Below are 24,213 nucleotides of genomic sequence, written 5' to 3'. Positions count from 1 at the left end.
TCCAAACTGGGGTAAATTGGATGCCACTTTTCAGGATCCTTTTATACTTGTCATCTTTCTTAGTTGTATTATGTCCCTACACCTCTGAATATTTTTTCCCAGGAGAGAGTTGAGAACTGAACCTCAATTTTTATCCCCTTTAATCCTCTGGCCAACGGAACTTCCCAGAGAACCACTTAGCAGGAAGGGGGATTACAAATATTTCTTGAATAAAAACCCTTCTAAGAGAATCCTTTGATACCCTTAGGTTTCCCAGAAAGCTTTCTGTGTTCTGGACGGGCACATTGCCTAAGGCCAAAACAGCATGTACTATTTGCCAGACTAATTAATAGGTTAATGAAGCCTCCTCTTTGGCCTATGCAGCAGTTTTGATCTTGTAAAAACATGCACAGGTTTACCTTAACATACCATGCAAAGTCAGTGGCACTGTAATAGCAAGAAAACTTGTACATCACCACGTGTGCTGATGTACCAAAGAAATTGGTGTAGGTGGAAAGGCAATTATAACCCAAAGAACAGCCAAGACTTCAGAGAGATGTTAAAATCTCAGTATCTGCCTTTTTATGTAAAACTCAATTTAAATATTATCCCCAAGCGACTTTCATATTTAGTATTACTTTACAGTTGTTGTTTTTAACAAATAGATAATTGTCCCATGAACAATTTGCATCCTTAAAGTTCAGTGCCCTGGATGCATTGTAAACCTTCCTCATTCTAGCACACTCCATTCTGTGCTGTTTGGTGCTGGCCCTCTGCAAGTCACACAGTCTTCTCATGAAATTAAATATCCCAATAGCTTCTTTATCAGGCCACCATTCCATTTTCCTTTCTCTCCTGTTCAAATCCAGGGTGGAGACCTGATTTATTTTTTATTCATAGTATAAAGCATTCCTAAACAGCCCTTGCAACAAATTTCATAAAACAAAGAGGAAATTTGAGTGTATCTAATTTTCATCAAAGCCCCATCTATGGATCCTTAAATCCTTTAAAAGACAAGATAGAGCATTCTACAAACCCCTGGTTTAAACAAAAATCTGAACTCTAAAAACAAACAAAAAACCCATTTATTTTGCGCAACTTTTTAAAAAACGTTAAAGTTAAACACACACAGAGCGCATAGGCCATTGTTGAAAAGTTATCCTGTGCACTGTAAAATCTCAGGTCTTAGACCTGATATGTTTTGACACTCATTGGGTCTTCCTCAGGGGTCTAATTATGACACACATCCAATGATAAAACATAAAATACAAAAAGAAGCCAGTAAAATCATCATCATATATAATAAAATGTACACCATGGCTGCCCACCCACCTCCCTGTCGGGTGTGCGGCAGTGCTGCCATCACACCAGCAACACTTCTGCCTCCCAATCCCCTTGTGGTCATGGCTGTTGCATAGGGGGCAGGGGCTGCTGTGTGCCCTCCTGTATGCAACCTCACATGCCCCAGGCCTCCATATCACTTGGCTACCTCCCCATGCACCAAGGAGTAGTATCAGTGCCATGGCATATTCACTGTCATGCGGGGCCACAAATGCTGCCAGCAGCACCTGCCCACCACCATGCTTCCTGCCCTGAGATTGCATGATGTCAGATGAGGTAAATAAATAAATTATGAGAACTTATTTTTTTAGGGTAACAAAATCAATGGAGCTGATGGAATGTGTCCATTTATCAGTTAATAGTCCCCTTCTTTCAGGCTGCCAAGAAATTCTGTTGTAATATAGCCCAGGGGAGGTAGATCACCCCATGGCTCCAGACATGGTCTAGCACCCCATCCTGGAAACCAAGGGTCTGTGTAACCTGCTCTTATCACCCCAAGATCACCATCCAATCTCAACCAAAAGCCTGGTGGAAGAGCCCACAGCTCTTCTGGGAGCTCATTCCACCAGGTAGGGGCCAGGACTGAAAATACCCTGGCCCTAGTCGAGGCCAGGTGTACTTCCCGGGGCCCCGGGACCATCAGAAGATTCTTATCCACAGAGCAAAGTGCCCCACAGGGGGGCATAAGCAGGTAAGCGGTCTCACAGGTAGGTGGGACCCAAGCTGCCCAAGTGGTCTCATAGGTAGGTGGGACCCAAGTCTTAAAGGTCAAAAACAATACCTAGAACTTGATCCAGAAGCAAACTGGCAATCAGTGCAGCTATCTCAGCAACAGCTGGATGCGCGTCCTCCAAGATGATCTAGTGAGGACCCATGCAGTCGCATTCTGTACCAATTGCAGTTTCCTGGTCAAAGATAAGGGTAGGCCTGTACACAGTGAATTACAGAAGTCTAACCTGGAAGTGACAGTTGCATGGATCACTGTGGCCAGGTGTTCAGAGGACAGGTAGGGTGCTAGTAGCCATGCCTGACACAGGTGGGAAAATGCCACCTGGGCTACCTTAGTGACCTGAGCCTCCATAGATAACAAGACATCAAAAATCACCCCAAGATTTCTGGCCAGTGGTGCAGATGTCAATTGCACTCCATCCAGCAGGGAAGATGCACATGCTGATCCTGTCCCCTTCAGCTCAGCCACAGAACGTCTGTTTTGGAAGGGCTGAGTTTCAAGTGACTCTTCCTTATCCATCCAGCCACTGCTATAGAAAATGTACAATAGAAACAGAGACCTGATACGCTTTTTGCTTATGTGTGGAACAATGAGCACTTTTACAGCACACTTTAGATTCAGTTTTGGTAGAGCGTGCCATGAGTTTGTGATTTCTAATCTGGATTAATTATGGCAATGCTCTAGGGATGGAGGGAAGAAAAAATAAGACAAAATCGAAAATGAATCCTTGCTTTGAATTAGGGAACTTTGCTTTCTAAGCACAGGAAACAGTAAAACAGTCATTCATCCATTCATAAAGTATAACGTGAACAGTGTTGACAGCAAGATGGATATACTATGGACTTGATGGATAGTCACCTCTTAATACTAGCTGCTGTAAATGGATGTTATAAAGAAAATAAGTAGGAACTGTAGTGTGAAGATGATTTTTTTATTTAGAGCAGGAGTTCTTATTCAACAAAATTAAAAGAAAACTACTTGTGCATTTCACTCGAGGATATTTTGAATTTCCGTCTACCTTGTTTTTGTTTTATTTGGTTTGGTTTTTGCTTTTAGCAACAGCAGGTGCAGCAGGTCTTTAATTTCTTGTCCCTAAATTTTGACTAGCAGAGCAAGGACATACTGGGATTGCTACCATACTACTCTACCATATGCACACTAATGCAAACAAATTCCCTCACCCTCTAAAAATTACTGTTGCATTACTTTGATTTTTATCTTGAAGAGTTATATAGGTCTTCCTATCCCACTGTTGCAAAGTAGCAGAAAAATATAAATTATGCAAAGAAAAAACATATCATACATTTCACATTCATGGGCTGGCCCTGGTTCCCCTAGTCTGGATCAGTTAAGGCCACTAGGGCAGAGTCTGCACTTACTTTCTTTATTCCATTGTCAATCCTGTTGAATTCAGATCGATTTGAACTCGGGTCTTCCTCTTCCCTTCCCCCTCCCCATTGAAACAGGAAAGTGTTCTGCATGTGGTTAGGGTAGTTCAGAAGGGGGGGGGGGGAGCCAAGCCTCTTTCTTTCTTTTCTTGGAGGGGGAGGAGAAGATGGAAAGGCAGAGGAGGGAGAAAAAATCCAAGACTGACAGAAGTTGAGAGAAATTAGGGGCTTCTCCTTTAAGGCAAGCTTGTCACATGGCCACCTTTGGCCATTCAGCGTGTCTCTACCACGGAGGTTCAAAACAGCCTGCTTTCTCAATCCAAATCTTGAAATATTGAGCATTAAAAGCACTCTAAGATATTGCACAATAAAGGTAGGGTCACTCCGGATCAATCTGTACTGCTGCAGAAGGAAAATTTAAATAGCCCAAAATCAAAACAGAAATCTCATTCTGTGGAGACGGCAGGGACTGAATCGACCTGGGATTGGAATAAAAGCTCCATGCAGTTTACACCTAGGTGTAAGATATGGCCTAACCATCACGTGCCAAGACTAAAGCTCCTTCTAATGTTTTTTTCCCTACTGAAAGGAGCAGTTCATTTAACTGCTGTAATCTAAAAATGGGCAGTGTAAGTCCCTGTGGGGCTCCAGATTGCTGCTCAGCAGGAATTCCTGTTTTAATGAACAGGTGCTCATGTGCACAGCTTATAAGAAAAACTGGCCAGGACCCTTTCAACCTGTGTCTAGACCAGCTTTTCCAACTTTTTGACCATGAAGTAACCCCTAAATTATTCTTCAGGATTCAAGTAACCCTGGAAGCGATGCCAGCTGTCCACCCCTCCCTGCCATATCCCTGGAAACTACGTGTTTGCAGTGTGCATGGCATCATTTTTGTGTGTGCAGTACCATGCCTGAGCAAAATAAGGAAGCATTCATCTCAGCTAACATAAAGCCCACTATGCAATGCAGGGGAAATGATCACCTATAACTGACAAATGTTAAAATTTAACTTTTAACCCCAGTAAGCAAGGAGCCAGAATCCATTGTTTGTCATTTTTCTATAAATTCAGACATGAATAAAATAATCCAGCAATATATTGAGAGCCAGGAAGACCAACTGACTTGCAGGGGTTCCATTGAAGTCAATCACAGCATTAAAAAATGTTGCAAATGATATAGATTATATAGATTTGTGGAACACAATTGAGAACACAAATACAGATTTGTGGAACACACTTTAGACACAGTCTGTCTATGGTTTATTTTTAGGTCAGGCAGAATGTATCTTGAGTTCATTGTGGCACTATGTGAATAGTTATTTCTTTGTCTCTCAAAGTAACCTTGAGTTTGTCAAAAGCAGATAGCTCCTGAATGTAGCATCCCTCCATATAAAGGAATGTATTCTTTGAAACATAGAGCGAGAAAATTGTAATAAGATATATAGCCATCCGTGATAGGTCAGATTGTACGCTCTTCGTCGTTGACCTGATTGGTCAAAGGGACAGTGAGGGACTGAGCGTCAGGATACCTCATGATGACGTATCAAGGTCTTAAAAATGAGCTGCACTGATGCAGACTTCAGAGAATGCACCAATTAGCTTTCTCTCCATGCTTGCAAACATGTATCCTAAATAAATCCTCTTGCTGCTTAGCTGTCTTTGTTGTGGTCTTGTAAATTTTATACTGTATGATCCATAACACAAAGAAAATACAGAATAGATTTTGAAAGAAGTTCTCTGGACCCAGATAGACTGTTATTGAAGGGAATGATGACCCCTGAGAGTAGCAGATTCTATTCCTAGGGACCATCATTCCTCTCTGGGTGCTGCCATTATAGGCCCAAGATATTCTGCTATTCCCTTTATTCCACTCGGGAAGTCTGTCATCCCAGTCCCAGACTCTTCTGTTTCTCCCAGGGACCATCATTCCATTCTGAGGCCTTTTATTCTAGGCCAAGAATTCAGGTGTTTTTGGATTACCAAAACCTGAGGTTACATTCTAAGGTAATTTTGCATTGCAGATCTATGAACAAACACTAAGAAAATTCAATTTTCAAATACATTTCAAAATCTAACCTTTGTCTTAATAAATTGAGTATTTTTCTATTGTTTTGGTTTATGGCCCATTCTATGTATGAACAAAACATCCTGCAATCACATCATTTTCCATGCTGTATGAACAGTGATTAGTGAGAATCACTTGATGATTGTGTTGGACAGACCTTTGTGGCTAAATTTTAAAATTTCATCACTTAGACTTATTCTAGGCTCAATGTGTAATCTTGACCAAGTCAACAGAGCTTTTTCTAACCTATATCTGAGTTCTTTTGAGATACATATTTACTTCATTTATGTCGTCTCTTTGTTCCCAACATAGATTCAAAGTGGGAAAGTGGGTCTACAAAAAACTTGAACAGGCCCACACAGGTTTGCAAGGGCAAAGGCTACCCCAGTCAAGTATTTTAGTCCCCATAAAAGCAGCTAAGTAATTCCTACAATATATACCAACACGTCAAGTTCTACCAGACTTTTTTCTTCATTATCTAACAAAGTATGTGAGGGGGAAGAATTGAGGTGTGTCAGAGCTTTTACTATTGTAGGATGTCACAAACATGATGCTCTAATAAGCAAGCCTTTGTTGACAGTTCAGAAATCAAAGCATGTGAAACAAAGGAGGGTGGAACAGCAGTTTAAGGCATCTGGATCCTATCCAGCACAATTAACACCACATAGATCATAATATTCACCTCAAGCCATAAACCAGTGGAACAAGCCTATATTTTAAAGGTTGGCTTGATCATCAGAATGCCAAAATAGTAAAAATTAAGGATAGCTTAGAAAACTTATAGCAAACTACGCATTCTGGAGTGGCTAACAAACCTCTTCATTACTTTACAGCTGTCCCTCCAGTGTAGTATTCCAGTACTGTTTAATGTTAGGATAAGTCATGTCACCAATCAATACATTTTAATTATAGAATTAGAAGGAACTAATGGAGTTCTAGCCTACCCAAAAGCAAACTTATCCACCCACCAGAAGCCTCCAATATATAAATGATCCTGCACAGTTCAGGTGTCACACAAACAGAGCACTGTTCCACTATAAGAAAGGCAAAACTCTCAATACAGCAATATGTCCAGGCTTAATAAAATTCATCAACTAGGGCTGATTTACGCAAGCATTTCATTACATAATATGTCATTGCCTTAGTATCACTCAACACTCAGCTGATTGTGTGAACTGTTTTACTGAAAATCATTGCATTTGAGATGTTGTTAGGTAGAATTAGAGTTCTGTTTGTAATTTTTGTTCTGCAATGGCAGATTTGTCCATGTATAGCAACATTTGTCAGTATAGCCATTGAGTGAGAAATATGTATGTATGACCCATTCTAAGAGCCATTTCACAAGAACAGGAACTATGGTGAGAAGAGATACGGTTGGTCTAGCACTCCCTAGGGCATGGTCTGAGGCCACACACACATTTTGCAAAGTCAATTATTACAGAATGGATCCTACAATACTTTTCCGGGACATGGCATTTTCATCTGCAACAAGGAGACTTCTACTAGTACAAGAGGCCCCAAGGGTAGCACAAGTCTCCTTCCTTCTACTCAATTTCAGCAGCAACATTAGAGGAAAAGATTCATAGTATTGAACATCTTTAACCGCTCCTGTGGAGCGGATTAAATAAAAGGGTAAGGCCACCTGGGGAGGAGTTAGGGTGGGCCCCGTCCAGGATAAAAACTCAGAGGGTCCAATCAGGAGCCGCGAAGCAGCTCCTGATTGGGCCCTCCGAGTGTCCATCCAGGGCCAAGCAGCCAATGGGGAGGCATGCAAAGCACCTTCCTATTGGTCCCTCACCAGAACAGACCAAAATTCCATTCACCCAGCCCAGTCTGGCTACCAGTCTGCTCCTGATCACCGCAGGGAGAGGAGGTCAGTAGGGCTGCCAAGGGGGATGAGAACAGAGGCTGCGCCAACCCTTTTCGCCCCAAGGCTGTCCTAACTGCCATGTCCAACTGTGAATTGCCTCAGAACCCTGACAGAGCTGGCAGGAGGCTGCAGAGTGCTCCCCCTCCCCCCTTCAGGCCTACTGTGAAGGAGCTTCTGACAGGCCCTGACTGAGGGAAGGAGGCCTTTCCAAGAGCAACGCAGGGGAGCCTGAGGGCCTTCCTTTTGAGGGGGGGGGGACTTTCCCCTTCTGCCAAACAGTTGCCTGACAGGGAGGCCACAGAAAAGCCCCTTCTCACCTAAAATACTGCTCTGCCCGGAGGTTAGACACAGCCAAGCCATGTGTCTTTCTTCTTTGCAACTCTCTGCAGATTTGAGGCCATTGCACAGCATTATTCTGCAGAGGAAAATGGCTCTTTTGTCTCCTGTTTCATCTGCACAACAACCCTGTGCAGTAGGCCTCAAGTCTTTCAATTCAACAACAACCTATATTAACAAGCCTTAAATGTTTCTTCTCTACCACAACCCTGTCCAAAGTAGCCCTTTCTGCCTGGGGAGCTGATCTTTATACTCTGCAGGTGAGTTGTAATTCCAGGAGCATTCCAGGCCACACCTGTAGGTTGGCTGCCCCTGGGTTGGAAATATTCCTGGAGGTTTGGAGGTGGGACTTCAAAATCGTACAATGCCTCAGAGTCCAGCCTTCAAAGGAGCCATTTTTGCCTGCAGTTGGGAGGGAGTGGTGCAGGTATGTCCCTCCTGGCCTATGGGTTACGGCCAGCCCTTACCAGCAACTGTTTGTATTCTGGGGCGCAGACAGGCAGACCAGCATCAGTCCTGTGAGTCTGGAAAGTGCAGGAAGATCTAAATAAATATTTACAGCCTGAAACTGTAAATAGAGAACAAGTAAAATTCTGGAGACACATAGTAACTGAATGACTTATTGGCCTGGCAAATAACCTTGGCCTGGCAAATTAAAAAAACAGTATAAAAAACCTTACTAAGGTCAAGACTGCTGTGCACAGAGAGTATTCCTCTTAGGGTTGTCAGCTTCCCTGTGAGGCTCGCTACCCCACCTCCCTCATGGGGAGTCTGCTATGGGGAGAGAAAGGAAAGACAATTGGAAAATGCTTTGAGACACCTGAGGCCTGCTGGGTCACTGCAGCCCATTCCCAGTTCTCTCAGATCTCTCACAACCCCACATACCTCACAGATTGACTATTGTGGAGAGACAAATGGAAAAGGTGTTTGTAAACCGCTTTGAGATTCCTTTGGGGAGTAAGCAATAGGGTACAAAAATCCGTTCTTCTAAGGAGCAACCATGAAAGAAGCATGTGGGCACATAACATTTTACTAACAGTGAAAACATGGGAGACAGAAGGAACAGGGTAGACACCTGTGTACTGTGACTACCCCATATGTATTAGGGCAGAGGGGCATTTTGGTGAATGTGGCCTAATTCACTAAAGAAGGGAAATGACGCAGAACTGGGAGGAATTGGTTGCCATGTAATCTTCCCCTAAGAAGAGTCTCCAGTCTGATTTTCCCTTCACATATCTGAGGACATGGCTCTGGAAAGCTCATCTGTAACCACTATGCCAAAATTCCCAAAGGTCAGTCATCTCCCACACTCAATGAACATTCCACACCACAGGTTCTTGACACCCATGTCTCCACACCCATGCCCTCATTTGCCACCATGCCACCACAACCCCCCACACAACACACACATTCAACCCCATGCCCTTACAGACTGGACAACTCCTTTCCTTCCTCTACCCACTGCCAAGGTCTAGCGCCCGTTGTATTCCTGGATGCAATGGGCTTTGCCCCTAGTAACTAAATATGTCAGTAGAGCGTTAAAACAGTCAGTCCGAAGCAACAAAGATTGAGAGCAGTGGCACCTTTAAGACCAACAAAATTTAATTCTGGGTATAAGTGTTCATGTGCACAAATTAAACTTTGTTGGTCTTAAAGGTGTCACTGGATTCAAACTTTGTTCTAGTAATGGTCTTTGCACAGGATTAGATCTTGCATGACAGGGCCTTTTGCCAGCCCACAGAAACATGCCTTATTAAGAAATACAATATCCTCATCATTTTTATTATCATCAGATAAATCCTTTTAATGTGAAAGTTGGAACATAAAGACGGCCGAGTGTCAAAGATTTGAGGCTTTTGAACTCTAGTGCTGGAGAAGACTCTTGCGAGTCCCTTGGACTGCAAAGCAAACAAACCGGTCAGTCCTAGAGGAGATCAGCCCTGACTGCTCCTTAGAAGGCCGGATTCTGAAGATGAAACTCAAATACTTTGGCCACCTCATGAGAAGGAAGGACTCCCTGGAGAGGAGACTAATGCTGGGAGTGATTGAGGGCAAAAGAAGAAGGGGACGACAGAGAATGAGGTGGCTGGATGGAGTCACTGAAACAGTCAGTGCAAACTTAAATGGACTCCAGGGAATGGTAGAGGACAGAAAGGCCTGGAGGATCATTGACCATGGGTCGGACACAACTTCGCACCTAACAACAACAAATCATTTTAATAGCTATGCTTCTATCCAACCCATATGAACTCATGAAACTGATTCATAACGATTCCACTGGTCTACTAAGATCAGTATTGTCAGCTCTCCAGAATTTCAGGTTGTGTTCTCCACATCATCTTCTCCACAGTCCTTTAAATTGAAGGTTATTGGACCTTATGCATGCAAAGCCAATGCTCTTGCACTGAGGTGTGATTTCTCTTCCAAACTAGTTGAGTCTTATATCCCAGTAATGCAAATTGAGTCCCCAAGATAGAAACCGTATAACTGGACATGGTGGATGTGTGCATCTGTGTGAATAGAAACTGGAAATGTTTACCTTTCAAAGTATATACTCCATCACAGGCCTATGAGCCTCCCCAAGGTCTCAGTCCAACACCCAAGTTACTATTATTCTTCATTGATTGTGACCCAAATCAACTTGTATTCACAGAGCTAAAATTATTAACAGATCCTAGAGTCAACTAAAGTTGACTCAAGCTAAAACAGAGGTCCTCTGACTAGGGTGTAATCTGCACGGGACTTTTTATCCACTCCCAGATTGACTAAATCCCTGCTGTCTACACTGAATTCGTTTTCCAGTTTGATTTTGGGAGTTTTTAATTTTCCCTTTATGATTAATTCATGGTGACCTTATCTTTCCCCTGTGGTATCCTGGAGTGGATATAAGCCTCGATATTTCAAAAACCACCATGAGTAATTGTGCAGATTTTTGCCTGTTTCAAATTAACTCAACTTGGAGCAAAGCAGTCTTCCCTGATTGGCCAGGGTGTCAATTCAAAGACTTCCTGGTTCCTGATTGCAAGGCTTCCCTTAAAGTGACTGCGCTCCAGAAACCCTAACTTCTCTCAGCAGAGATTTGCCTCTTATTTCCCTCCCCTCTGCTGTCTCCAATCTGCTCTCCCCCCTCCCATTCAAGAAAAGAAAGAAAGAGACTCCTGCTGCAATTGGCACCTCTCCCCATTCTGAGCTTTCCCAATCAAGTGCAGAACACTTTCTGTTTCAATTGGCGGGGGGGGGGGGGATAGAGGAAGACTCAAGATAATGTTTTTATATGCCATTAAAGGTTTTTTGAAATTTGGCTCAAGTTCAAATCGATTTGAATTCAGCAGGAACCACAATGGAAAAAACAAAGTGCAGAATCAGCCCAGGTTGGCATAACTCATGGCTATTCAGTTAACAACTTTAAATACCGTCAAGAGCCTGGGTATGATCCTGGACTTCTCTTTATCAGGTCACAAGAACTGCCCACCAGGCATTATACTACCTCCACCAGGCATGGCAACTAGCTCCTTACCTGTCCATGTTTGACCTGGCCACTGTAATCCATGCAACGTTCACTTCCAGATTAGACTACTGTGACTCACTCTACACAGGGCTACTCCTGTATCTGACCCAGAAACTTCAACTGATCCAGAACATGGCTACCTAGCTCTTTACAGGAATCAGATGGAGAGCGCATATTTGACTAGTGCTCTCCCAGTTGCACTGGCTCCAGATCAAATACCAAATCATGTTCAAGATTCTGGTTCTTACCGTTAAAGCCCTGAACTGTCTGGGACTTTCATACCGGTAGGACCACCTTCTCCACTATAACCCTGAAAGAAACCTACATTCGAAATGCAAAATCTACTAAAGATTCCTAGTCCTAGAGATGTCAAATTGGCCTCACTTGAGCCAGGATCTTTTAAGCTCTTGCACTGGCCTGGTGAAACGCTCTGCCAAGCAAGATCAGTATCCTGTAGGACCTCAAACAGTTCCTCAGGGCCTGTAAGACCAGATCTGTGGTTGAAGCCTATAAAGACAACATCATCAATACCTGGCCTCTCTGTTCAAGTCAACAAATACCTATATGCCATTAAGGAATTATTAATAACTAGTAGTAGAGCCCGCTGAAACTAAAATTCAGCGGGCGCTAGGGGCCTGGGGAGCTTCCCCCCGATCCGGAAAAAAGCTCCCCAGGCCCCGGGGAAGGCAATCCGCGGCTCTGCGAGCCGCAGATCGCCTTTCCTGGGGCCTGGGGAGCTTTTTTCCTCCCCCCCCAACCCAGAAAGGAAGGAAAAAAGCTCCCCAGGCCCCAGGGAACGCGATCCGCGGCTGGCAGAGCTGCGGATGGCCTTCCCTGGGGCCTGGGGAGCTTTTTTCCTCCCCCCCCCCGACCCGGAAAGGAAGGAAAAAAGCTCCCCAGGCCCCAGGGAATGCGATCCGCGGCTGGCAGAGCCGCGGATCGCGTTCCCTGGGGCCTGGGGAGCTTTTTTCCTTCCCCCCCCGATCCGGAACAAAGCTCCCCAGGCCCCGGAGAAGGCGAGCCGTGGCTCTGGGGGCTCCGTGGGGCGGCGGCTCCGTCTCACGTCGGCTGTCTTCTTCTGAGGTGGCGGTGGCGGCAGGTAGGCCCCGGCAGCAGCGCGTCGCTGCGACTGCCAGGGGCTCCGTGGGGCGGCAGCTCCGTTTCGCGTCGGCTCTCTTCTTCTCCGACGGCGGCGGCGGCGGCGGCAGGTAGGCCTTGGCAGCAGCGCAAAGGAGCAACTGCGAGCCGCGCTGTGCGCGGCTCACAGTTGCGTGGGGCTGGGAATCGGAGGGACCAATCGGCAGGCACTTCGCGCCTGCCGATTGGTCCCTCCGATTGTCTGTTCGGAGGAAGGGTCCAATCCGGACCCTTCCTCATCCCAGACACAACCCGCCTCAGAACGCCTTACAGTTTTATTTAGTCCGTGGCGCCCGCGGCGCCACGGGCGGTGTTAAGATAATGCATTGTAACACACACACACACCCCGCCAGAAAGAAGGCAGCAATTTAAAAAAATTCTCAATTGGTTTTGGAAGTGGATCACTTTAAATGTTGGATGTTAATTTATGGTTTTATTGTTGACATGTTGTAAGCTGCCCTGAGCCCTTGAAGAAGAGTGGCATATAAATTGAAAAATAAATAAATACTCTAAAAATCCAGAAGCACAGAATCATGCATATTATGATGGATGGGGAAGTGAATGGACAGATGTAAACATTGTGCTGAAAGAGGAAAGCAGAAATCAGTAGGCAAGATAGGAACTGCTATCCATTTCAGAATACGGAACAACGCAAAATTCCCATCTGGAGGAACATTCAGAAATCCTAGTAAGAGCTGGCAAGAGTTCTTCTTGACTGAAGATGTTAGTCACCTAATAAATCTATCATCTACTAAGCATAACAACCAAGACAAAAATTGAATACATTACCCAGGTGCAGAAAACACCAAATTGGATCTATTGCTGATGCTAATTCTGTTTCCAGGTGAATGAGGTTATATGAGGAAAGGGTAGATCAAACTGATACAGTTGTTTAAAAGCCATAAATTTTGTTGGCCCATGTTTCGTTTATCTGGCTAATGGTGCAAGGCATGTGCTTAAAAATTTCATTTAGTGTAGTTTGTTATCATCAACAATTTAACATTCAAAAATATATGGATTCATATTCTTAATCATGTGTACCGTATCATAAACTACCCTGGGTCCATGTGTTCTTACATGTGTGTAACATGCCTGAATGTGTATAAAGGGTATTTTATACCCCAAGTAAGAAAATCCAGTACCAGTTGGGTAAGAAAACCCCAAGTAAGAAAATCCAGCCTCTTACACTACCAGTACTATATAAAGGCTGCCTCTGAGCGAGTACAAATGGCAGGGCTTTCCAATTACTTCAGCCCCTGCTTTGTGCTGGTATATGAGCAGGGCAATTGATATAAAGCATCATGGAGAAGAGATGAAACACATTCTCCTTTCCTCAACAGAAATAATGTTATGAGTATAAGTTAGGCCAGAGCATATACATAGAAAATAGCTGTCAAGCCTAGTGGCTACAGAGCTAAGGAAAATGTCATAAAACATAAGCTGACAATACAGGAGGGTTACCTTTGACAGCCCACCTGCTAATCCTGGAGCAATATTGCTTCCTCTAGAGGAATTTGGCTCCCAGTGTTTGGTTGCAGCATCTGGGCAAAGCATGTGAATCAAGAGCAATGGATGATTCAGCCTTTAAAAATTTCCTACCTTAACTGGCAGGAACCTCTCCCAATCCTGCCCCCCATGGGATGATGTGCCCCAAACTCCTTTCAGTCACATGTAGTGCACGTTGCACACAACTTTGTACCCAGATCATGCTTGACAACAGCCATCCATCCTGTCTGTCTTGCTGATGAACAAACAATTATTTCCGAGTGGAAACTCATCTCTATCAGAAACTCCTGCTCCTTTCTGATCTCTTGGCCTGTTTAATTGCTCTCTTCCCTGAGAAAATGAATGGCTCAAAGCACTTCCAAGCACCTTATATCCCTGATCCACAACTCTATCCAGGGTTTTATCATGAATACAGAATTCCCATATGTTTTAACATTAGACCAAATAGATCGTAGGAATAAGGTTAAATCCTGAAAAAAAATTAATTTCCCTTCCCCCTCTGAAGTACATCCTGATTACAGACATGCAGCTGACAGACATAAATAGTTAATCAGAATACAGTTCCAAGGGTCAGAGACCCATCAGACATAACTCACAGCTTCAGGTCCAAAGGAGAATCCACAAGCAGAGTGTCTAAAATACAAGTTGGGTTAGAAACCAGATGGGAGGAAACACACACACACACAGCCACTCCCTTACTGGCTGCTTTTAAGCATCACATTAAACACCTGCCAGCACCTTTGGCCCTGCTACTGTAAACACTTATCCTTCTCATTGATGTGGAGCTGGTGCTGTGCTGTCAACCTGCCACTGCACCTTCTGTCTTGTATTTCCCTTCTTATCTTCCTCCTATGTTGTTCCCAGGGCTCTGGTGACAGGGTAGGTGAACTGGCCAGCAGATAGATCTACCTGTTGCCATCTCAGGGCTCGGGAGCTATTCCACTGGTACTTGGCTGCGGATTTGTGTCTGGCTCCTCAGAGATTGTCTCCTCCTGCAGTGTCTCTATCGTTGGCTGTGCTCTGGGTCAGACCCACTGGCAACATTTTCCTCAGAAGAGTCCTCTGCATCTCTTTGCTCTGTTGGAGGTGGCTAGCATATGACAGGGGCTCTTGACCTTTTAAGCTCCTTTTTTATACAGCTTATGTCCAGATCATGATGTATCCTTCCAGAAATTAGCTTCCTATAAACAAGATATTAGCTCCAGTAAACAACTTGCATTTCACACCCAGGGAACTCCCAAAGTAATCATCACTCCCGAGTACACTATGTTATTTCACTGACAATATCTTATTTCACCTGTATTTTTGTCCATATCTTTACACTTAATCAGATTCTGATATTTTTAAAGAACAGATAAATGTTAAGAATAGCATGCATATAATGTCAAGAAGCATTAAAATATCTCAGTGTGTTGTGTTGCATGTACAGACATATTTCAGAATGAAGTTGGCATCTAGGAAATCTGGATTAATTCCAACTGCATTCAAATTATCTCATTTGGAAGGAGTGTGATTAATACAAGATCTGAACAAGACCTCTTATTTCTCCTTTATTATGGTCCCAAACAGGTTATTTATTTATCCTGTCAAACATAGGAGGTGTAATTCCTATTAACAAGAGACCCATCCTATGCTCTAGGCAGCCTGGGAACTGTGAGAATCAGTGATTCCTCACCAGAAAGGAACAGCAGTCTTGTAGTTGTACTGTTCAATCATGTTCATCTGCCAAGTTTTCTGTATGAGCAAATCACTAAATTTCTTTGAGCTTCAGTTGTCATATCTTATTAGCTATCAATCCTGTATTTGATATAATTATCTTAAATGTCATTGGGGTTGGACTACATGACCCTAGAGCTCTCTTCCAACTCTAAGATTCTAGAGTGTACAGCATAACTAAATGTTAAAATCATAAGGATTTAAACAATTAAAAGCATAGAAACATAATAAGGCTAGCATTGTTTGCTAAGGAAAGCCCATTTTTATTTAATAACTTAGTTTACATACATTCTATATCTCAGCTCTCATTCAGTACTTTATTTTTACTCTTCCTAATAACCTCTGCATCTTGGCAGGACTTGTGCCTAAAGACTTTGTGCTGGTGTGTTCTTGTACAGATGGCAAATTCCATTGTGACATATGGTGCTGAAATTAATATTTCCCTAGTTAATCTGGAAGATAATCAACAATAGGAGACAGTGAGAAAAGGTGCATTACTGAGATTGGCTGGTACATGTCTGGCACGACTGATTTCATGACATAGAGCTGAGAGAGCAAAATATGTCATTGTTGTCAAGAAGCTAGAAGAGTTCATATATACAAACTACAAAAGGAATCAGCCTTGCTAACACTGCTATGATAGTAGGAACCCTTGCTACAGGTTCAGAGAGCCCAGTTAATTATGAATAACATGTTAAAATCACAAGTGCTGAGAAACTAAACAAATAAACAAATCTAGATGTTGTGTTTGATTTGGGAATTTGTGGGAGAACACCTCACTATTAATGATGCAGAGAACTCTGATGCAAGTGTGATTTGCCAGAGCCAGTTCCAGGTTTTTGTAGGCCCTGGCTGAAACAGTATCACTGGGCCACATTTTCCTTAGGTTCCTGTTGGGAGGAAAGACAAGGTACATATGCAATAAACAATTATCTCAGGGAACTCCGAGAAGTAGCTTAGAAATAGCCCTAGTGACTCAAACTGTTTCTGCAGCCACAAATACTGTAGTAGTGGCTTTCTTATTTGTTTGTTTGTTTGTTTATATTTTTATTCCGTCCTTCCCTATGGCTCTGGGCGGTTTGCAGAAAACATTTTGGAACATTTACATGGAACAGTATCGGTATCAATATAACAATATAACAACAATAACATACCAACTAGAACTAGAACAGTATTTCGACAACAATAACTTTGACACTCCCTTGGTAGGTTCAACCTCTTAGTCTGGGGGGGGGGGGCTGTAGATGTTATGGGTCAGTCGGGCTCAAGCAAATGCCTGGTGGAAGAGCTCCTTTTTGCAGGCCCTGCAGAATTGTGGAAGTTTTGGCAGGCAGGGCCCTGATCTCTTCGGAGAGCTCATTCCACTGGGTGGGGGCTAGGGGTGGCATGACAGGAGGTGGGACCATCCACTCTCTTGATAAAAATGCAAGTCCTGAAAAGTCCTGACCAGTGACAGAAGAAAATCATAGATGCAGAATGCAATATGCAAATTTGGAGTCTACATTTGGAATCCAGTGTGGTGAAAACACACTGGCAAATCATAACTGCAGAATTAGTCTTGGTCAAGATCACATAGGGAGCCTAGTTTAAGGATGTGATGAAATTATTAGAACCTAACACTATTATCAAGTGGTTCTCATTAATCACTTTTCAGTTCCACTATAGCACATACAAAAGCTGGTAATTACTGGACATTTTTATAATGATATGGAAAAGAATGTAATTTTTTATTCACACAGAATGTAATAATTAGGTCTCATGGGCTATGCTAATTTAAAAGGATTAAACAGATGCAATAGAAAAATGCCCAGTTAATTATGTCTAAAAGTCACAAGAAATAAAAAGACAGAGAATTTGGGAAACATGTTATAGGTTTACCGAGGTAGGCAAACATCTGGTAATTGTTGCTGGCACCTTCCAAAGCAATTATCAGGATAAAATGTTATAAAGTCCACCCTCCAAAGCAGCCATTTTATCCAGGGGAACTGATCTTGGTCATTCTGCTAGAGTTCAAACTGCCCTCCACACCTCCCACCCTGAACTAGGGAGAGAAGCCTCCCCTGGATCAGCTGGCTGTCGAGCTGTGTAAGGGGTGGATGATTTGAATTCCACCCCTGCACAGCCAAAGTTGATCTAGGGAAAGAATGTGGACTTCTCATCTGGCATCCCCCACATGCAGCCAGCTGGGTGACCTTGGGCTCGCCACGGCGCTGATAAAACTGTTCTGATCGAGCAGAGTGGTTGTCAGTGGTATTTTATAAGGGCAGAGGGAGGTGAGCAGCAGAGTGCCACAGGGCTCGGTACTGGATCAAGTACTTTTCAACATTTTTATCAGTGATCTGGATCTGGATGTGGGGGTGGGGGAATTATTCATTAAATTTGCAGATGACACCAAAATGGGAGGAGTATTTTATATCCCGGGGGGGCGGCGGGATATAAATTAAATGATAATAATAATAATAATAATAATAATAATAATAATAATAATAATAATAATAATAATAATAATAATTATTATTATTATTATTTAATATATTTATTAAAATTGATATACCGCGGGCTCATGGTGGTTCACACAATTAAAGAAAACATAATAAAATCCATAAAAAAACATAATTACAATTACTAATTGTAATTGTAAACCCATAAAAACCCATAATTACAATTACTATACACCCCTACAGGGGGCATAAGCAACCAAGCAGTCCCACAGGTAAACAGGAACCAGACCACACATAGCCTTAAAGGTCAAAACTAAGACCTTGAACTTGATCCAGAAACAAACTGGTAACCGGTGCAGATGTCGAAGCACCGGCTGAATATGGGCCCTCCATGATGTTCCAGTAAGGACCCTGGCAGCCGCATTTTGTACCAGGTGTAACTTCCGGATCAAAGACAAGGCATGCCCGCATAGAGCGAGTTACAGTAGTCTAGTCTGGAAGTGACTGTTGCATGGATCACTGTGGCCAAGTGGCCAAGAGGACATGCCAGCAAACACCTCAGAACAGTGGTCCCCAACCTGCGGGCCGTGGCCTGGTGCCAGGCCGCGAAGGCCATGGCGCCGGGCCGCGGCTCCCTCTCCCCGCCCCCCCGCAGTAAAAAACTTCCCAGGCTGCAAGCTGGCGGTCCGGGAAGCTTCTTACTGCGGGAGGGCGGGGAGAGGGAATCAGGGCCGGGCCGCGCATCGCGCAAGTGCGGCCCATGCGCGGGCGCGGCCTGCGGGCGTGGCCGGTCCGTGCGGGCATGGAACGATGCCCTGCCGGTCCCCAGCCTCGGAAAGGTTGGGGACCACTGCCCCAGAAGATATAGAATTTAGAGATATCTGAACGTGCTGGAAAAGTGTGCAAATGAGAACAAGATTCAATTCAATAAGGTATAGAGTTCTACATCTTGGTCACAAAAATGAGAAGCATGCATACTGGATGGGAGATACAGTTTTGGATAGCATTGTGTGTAAATGTGATCTTGGGGTAATTGAGGACTGTAAGCTAAATAATAGCAGTCAGTGTGATATGGCAGTAAGGAAGGCAAATGCAGTCTTGGGCTGTATGAACAGAACCATCACATAAAAATCACAAGACATCGTAGTACCACTATCTGCCTCATTAGTCAGATCCCACCTGGAGTACTGTGTGCAGTTTTGGAGGCTTCACTTCAAAAAGAACATGGACAAAATTTAAAGTGTTCAGAGGAGAGCAACAAGAATGATTTGGGGACTGGAGACCAAGCTCTATGAGGAAAGGCTAAGGTACTTGGGAAACTTCAGCCTGGAGAAGAAGAGATTGAGAGCACAAGATTGTTGTCTTTATGTATTTGAAAGGTTGTCACTTAGTAGCGGGCAGGGAAAGGATCCTGTTGGCAACAGAGGATAGAACTTGCAGTAATGGGTTTAAAATACATAGAAAACAATATTGGCTAAATATCAGGAAAAGAAATTCACAGGGAGAGTAGTTCAGCAGTGAAATCAACAGCCTAAGAAGGTGATGAACTCTCACTCACTGACAGTCTTCAAGAAGTAGCTGGACAGACACTTATCCGGATGCTTTAGGCTGATCCTGCATTGAGCATGGGTTTGGACTAGATGTCCTGTGTGGCCCCTTCCAACTCTATGATTCTATGTGTGCTCATCATCATACAACTTGGAAGTATCAGGCTCCTGAAAGATTTGCTTGGCTCCCAGTAGGGCAAGAACCTTTTCCACCTTGGCTCCATCCTGGTCTAATGCCTTGCCAGATGAGGTTTGAGTCCTATGGGACCTTCTGAGCTTCCACAGGACTTGCAAGTCTGTCCTATTCAGGGAGGCCTTCTTCTGATCTTGTTCTGTTGGCCCTCCTGGAGAGGGTGATAAAGATAGGTTGGCTGGTAGGCAGAAGAGAAAAAATAGTGGGGGAGAGGGAAATCAAATTCACCCTGCAAGTGCTTGTGAGTAGCCACTTGTTTGATAGAATGAAATGAAATAGAATCTGCCAAGCAACCTCCCCCCCACACACACACACCAAACACACACACATACACACACACACACACACACAAAATTTGCCAGACATAATCCTTTAGAATGGGTTAATTTAATTATCAAGAATTAATCTGTTGGTTCCATGAAAAGAAAAACTTGCACACAGATAACTTTTCTGTAAATGCTCTGTTACCTGTCTTCTCCATCAGAAAGACATCCCAAATCCCTTAAACCCCTATTGAACTCAAATGACAATTATTGCATATGGAGTACCATTAATACATTTATTTAATTATAATTTATTTTTCAACCATAAAACGGACAATTCATGGTCCTGGTCTACTCAGTAGGAAAGAAAATGATAAAAAAGTAACTTAAAAAAATCCCCAAATCACTAATATCAAATAATGCTAATATCAAGATTGCTTGAAATACAAAGAAACAACCAATATGTCTATCTATATAAACTTTTTAATTAAGAACCTTGCATTGTAAAGCAGATGATACAATATAGTTAGTTGTGCTGACAGTTGCTGGGAACTGAATGTCCCAATCAAACTGGTACAATTGTGGGAAACAATGTAAATCATAAATTTGCTAATTAGCATGAATGATGAAATCTAGGTCACCTGTGTTGCAGATTAAATTTGAAAGAATCTTTTTGACCTTCCAAGTCATCTTCATGCAGAAACTGTCTCATTTTGTTCCATCATGTAGAAAGAAATTAAAAGCTAGCTATATGCATTTTGGCAAAAGTTTTAGTTGTGGTTATAGGGCATATTAAAATTATCCTCACCGAATTTCACCAAAGGCTTTCCAGGGTATTATGCACAAAGACATCATACATTCTTTCAAATAATTATATACTTTAAAGACCACAATAACACTTCTGTAGATTTTGATATTCTGTACAGGGAAATTACAATTTTTAAAAAGGGAAATTATAATTTTAAAAAAGTTTGTACCTGTAACAAAGCTCTAAAATCAACTAAAACAGTAGTGTTGATACTTTACCAATTAAGAGTCCAGACTTTTAAAATGTAAATATATAGTACAAAAATCATTAATGAAGGGTGTGTGTGTAAAGTATGGACAGATCTGTTCTTGTTTCATGTAAATAGCATTCTTATGGAAATCTACAGTTATCAGACCTAAAAAGTTAAAGTCTATCTCTAAGCAGCTAGCAAGGTTGTGCTAATAAAATATGATTCAAAGCTTATAGTTCTGAAGCATCAGAAATTGCACTATTACTTGAGCCAGCTGATTCAATATCACTGGGGTTATTGTATTCAACATTCACACCAAATTCCCAGCATACCATGGATTCTGAAAGAAATATGTATTTTTTAAACAAATTTAAATACAGCACAGACACAGTCAGAACAAAGACATTCTGGTACCTCTTACTGTGTTACCTCCAGTGTTGCAAAGAATATAAACTAATAACTAAGAGCAGCCAGATTGGCTGGGATTTGCTTGAAATTTCATAACATTTTTATTTGTTGGGAACGATAAATAGGGAAATAATTTTGGCTTTTAAAACTCTTATTTACAGCTCTAGAATGTAGAACAATATCAATTTATTGGAAAATGCAAATCATTCTCCTAAAGGTTGTCCTTCACTAAAGTAAGGCAATATATGTGTCACAAAAAAATAAATCTCGGGATCATTCTTGCAATGTGCTATTTTGTCATCTTACTGCATATTCCATTTGTTATTACTGTAAATGACCCAAGCTTTTTAAAAAGGTAAATACTCTATCAATTTTAATATTTGATGCTCTATTGAAACATTGTATTTCAAATTTTCACCAGGCCATTTTATTGGCTGGCATATATTAGGAGGCTTATAACATGGGGATTCAAGCCACATAATGTTAGAACTGGAAGTAATTCAATTGTGGCAATAATCCTGGATACAATGACATATTTTAAGTAAATTTGCTTATATAGCTATTGATATTACTCATAACAACAAAAATAATATCTCTGTGGCTGAGGAAAATTACACTTGGCTTACCTAGCATCTTTTCTAAAACAATGTGTTGAGTGAAAGAAAATAATTTTGAACTAAGGTGCTAGAAAAGAAATCATTTACTCTTTAATATTCACCGTTAGCTTGTCTAAATTCATCTAAAGTAAAGTTCATTGGTGATGAACTTTGCTTTCAATATTGTCGACTAATATTTAGTCACTTCAAGAAGAAAAGCAATAGAATGGAGAAGTTAAATGTTTTTGCTTTGACTGTATCTCTAAAAACCTGAAAATGTCTTATATGATGGGGCCGTTCAAAAATATGCAGTACACAAAACAGATAGGATAGTACGGACAAACGTAGTTACTCCTACATATACCACATACAATCAACATTTCAATTTCTATTATGTTTTCACAATTTGTTATTAAAGGTAAAGCACCTATGTGTGGTGGTTTTACTTTCACTGTACAGGCTATGTTATTGGATTTTAACACTGTAACTTGCCCCATTGGACCAAATCATGCAACAGTTGCTGATCAGCACAGAGTGCTTTATAAGGCATCATTGGAACAAGTTATAAATCATTACTCAGACTTTCTAAAGTTGAGATGCTTGATGAAGGAGTTCCTGGATGCCTCAGTCTTTTTTTCTTTTATAAGTCCATAGTTAAGTCAGGAGGGTTTTGCTTGGAAATTTAATTTATTTGGCTCAGGATGGTGCCACAGGAATAATAATAATAAAAAAAGGATTGAAATCCTCTCATGTTGGAAAGTCCTTTGCACTAATTTGAAGACTAGGTAACTCCAGCTACATTCAGAATTCCAAGTAGGAAAGGATACCAATGACAGGCAGCAAAATACCAAGAAAACTAGATGATGTTCCCGCAGCAGCTCCTAGAAGATAAACAGATCAAGCCTCTTAAGCATCCATTATTTATAACATGTACCCATTTTGGCCGATTAAAAAACTGCTTTCTGAGCAGAAGAGTCTTAAAATATTATGGATTGCTATGGATTAAAGAACCACTGTACCAGTAACAGTTTTGTCCTCTGCTTTGAAAATATGGGCTCAGATTATATAGAATCATAGAATTATAGAATCATAGAGTTGGAAGGGGCCATACAGGCCATCTAGTCCAACCCCCTGCTCAACCAAGGATCAGCCCAAAGCATCCTAAAGCATCCAAGAAAGGTGTGTATCCAACCTTTGCTTGAAGACTGCCAGTGAGGGGGAGTTTACCACCTCCTTAGGCAGCCTATTCCACTGCTGAACTACTCTGACTGTGAAATTCCCCCCCCCCCTGATATCTAGCCGATATCGTTGTAGTTTAAACCCATTACTGTGCGTCCTTTCCTCTGCAGCCAATGGGAACAGCATCCTGCCCTCCTCCAAGTGACAACCTTTCAAATACTTAAAGGTGTACTTATGGCCAGAATATACTTTTCTTGACATCATCCTATCCTTTTCATTGTTCAATGTAGTAGGATATATGAGTGATAAGCCACCTTGAAACACAAGAAAAGGCAGGATATACATGTTTTAATAAATATATAAACACATATGCAGAAATGTGTTTTGGGGTAATTAACCACTTTTGTTCCACTTCTGCATGGTTTGTGGGCCATGCAAAACACTGACTGACTGAATATAACATTTAATAAATGATTTGAATGAAAGAATAAAGGGAGTGCTTATTAAATTTGCAAATGATACTAAACTGGGATCAGGATACAGGATGATCTTGGGCTAAAATGAATTATATGAAATTCAATAGTGATAAATGCAAAGTTTTGCATTTAGGAAAAAATAAATGTATCATTATAGGATGCAGGAGACTTGGCAGTAGTATGTGTGAAAAGGATCTAGGGGTCTTAGTAGACTATACACCGAACATGAGTCTGCAGTGTGACTCAGTGGCTAAAAAGGCAAATGAGATTCTGCACTGTATCAAAAGGAGTATAGTGTCCAGATCGTGCAAGGTGATGGTATCACTTTACTCTGCTCTGGTTAGACCTCATTAAGAGTCCTGTATTCAGTTTTGTAGACCATAATTGAAGAAAGATGTGGGCAAACTGGAGCTTGTCCAGAAAAAGGCAGTGAAGATGGTGAGAGGGTTGGAGACCCAAGTTGTATGAGGAAAGATTGAGGAAGTTTTGTTTGTTTAGCCTGAAGATAAGAAGACTAAGAGGTAATATGATAGCCAT

The 24,213-nt window shown here is 42.1% G+C and overlaps 2 protein-coding genes across 3 annotated transcripts in view; both read right to left on the bottom strand.

Annotated features, from left to right (window-relative positions):
- Nucleotides 1-14,529, bottom strand: part of PDZRN4 (PDZ domain containing ring finger 4) — a 347,368-nt gene extending 332,839 nt beyond the window's left edge. Inside the window, exon 1 of the mRNA XM_077338568.1 lies at nucleotides 14,456-14,529. The gene's annotated coding sequence lies outside the window, so the exon portion shown is untranslated. The remainder of the gene's footprint in view (nucleotides 1-14,455) is intronic.
- A 4,357-nt stretch (nucleotides 14,530-18,886) lies between these two features.
- Nucleotides 18,887-24,213, bottom strand: part of CNTN1 (contactin 1) — a 189,402-nt gene continuing 184,075 nt past the window's right edge. Inside the window, exon 25 of one of the 2 annotated variants that reach the window (XM_077338565.1) lies at nucleotides 18,887-19,907. In XM_077338565.1, the coding sequence (XP_077194680.1) occupies nucleotides 19,690-19,907 (218 nt within the window). In that variant the 3' untranslated portion in view covers nucleotides 18,887-19,689. Of the gene's footprint in view, nucleotides 19,908-20,124; nucleotides 22,903-24,213 lie in introns of those variants that run through there. The other variant, XM_077338566.1, reaches the window with a different exon arrangement.

Source organism: Paroedura picta, chromosome 5 (genome assembly GCF_049243985.1).
Source record: "Paroedura picta isolate Pp20150507F chromosome 5, Ppicta_v3.0, whole genome shotgun sequence".
Lineage (NCBI taxonomy): Eukaryota > Metazoa > Chordata > Lepidosauria > Squamata > Gekkonidae > Paroedura > Paroedura picta.
This window is presented reverse-complemented; position numbering and strand designations above follow the sequence as displayed.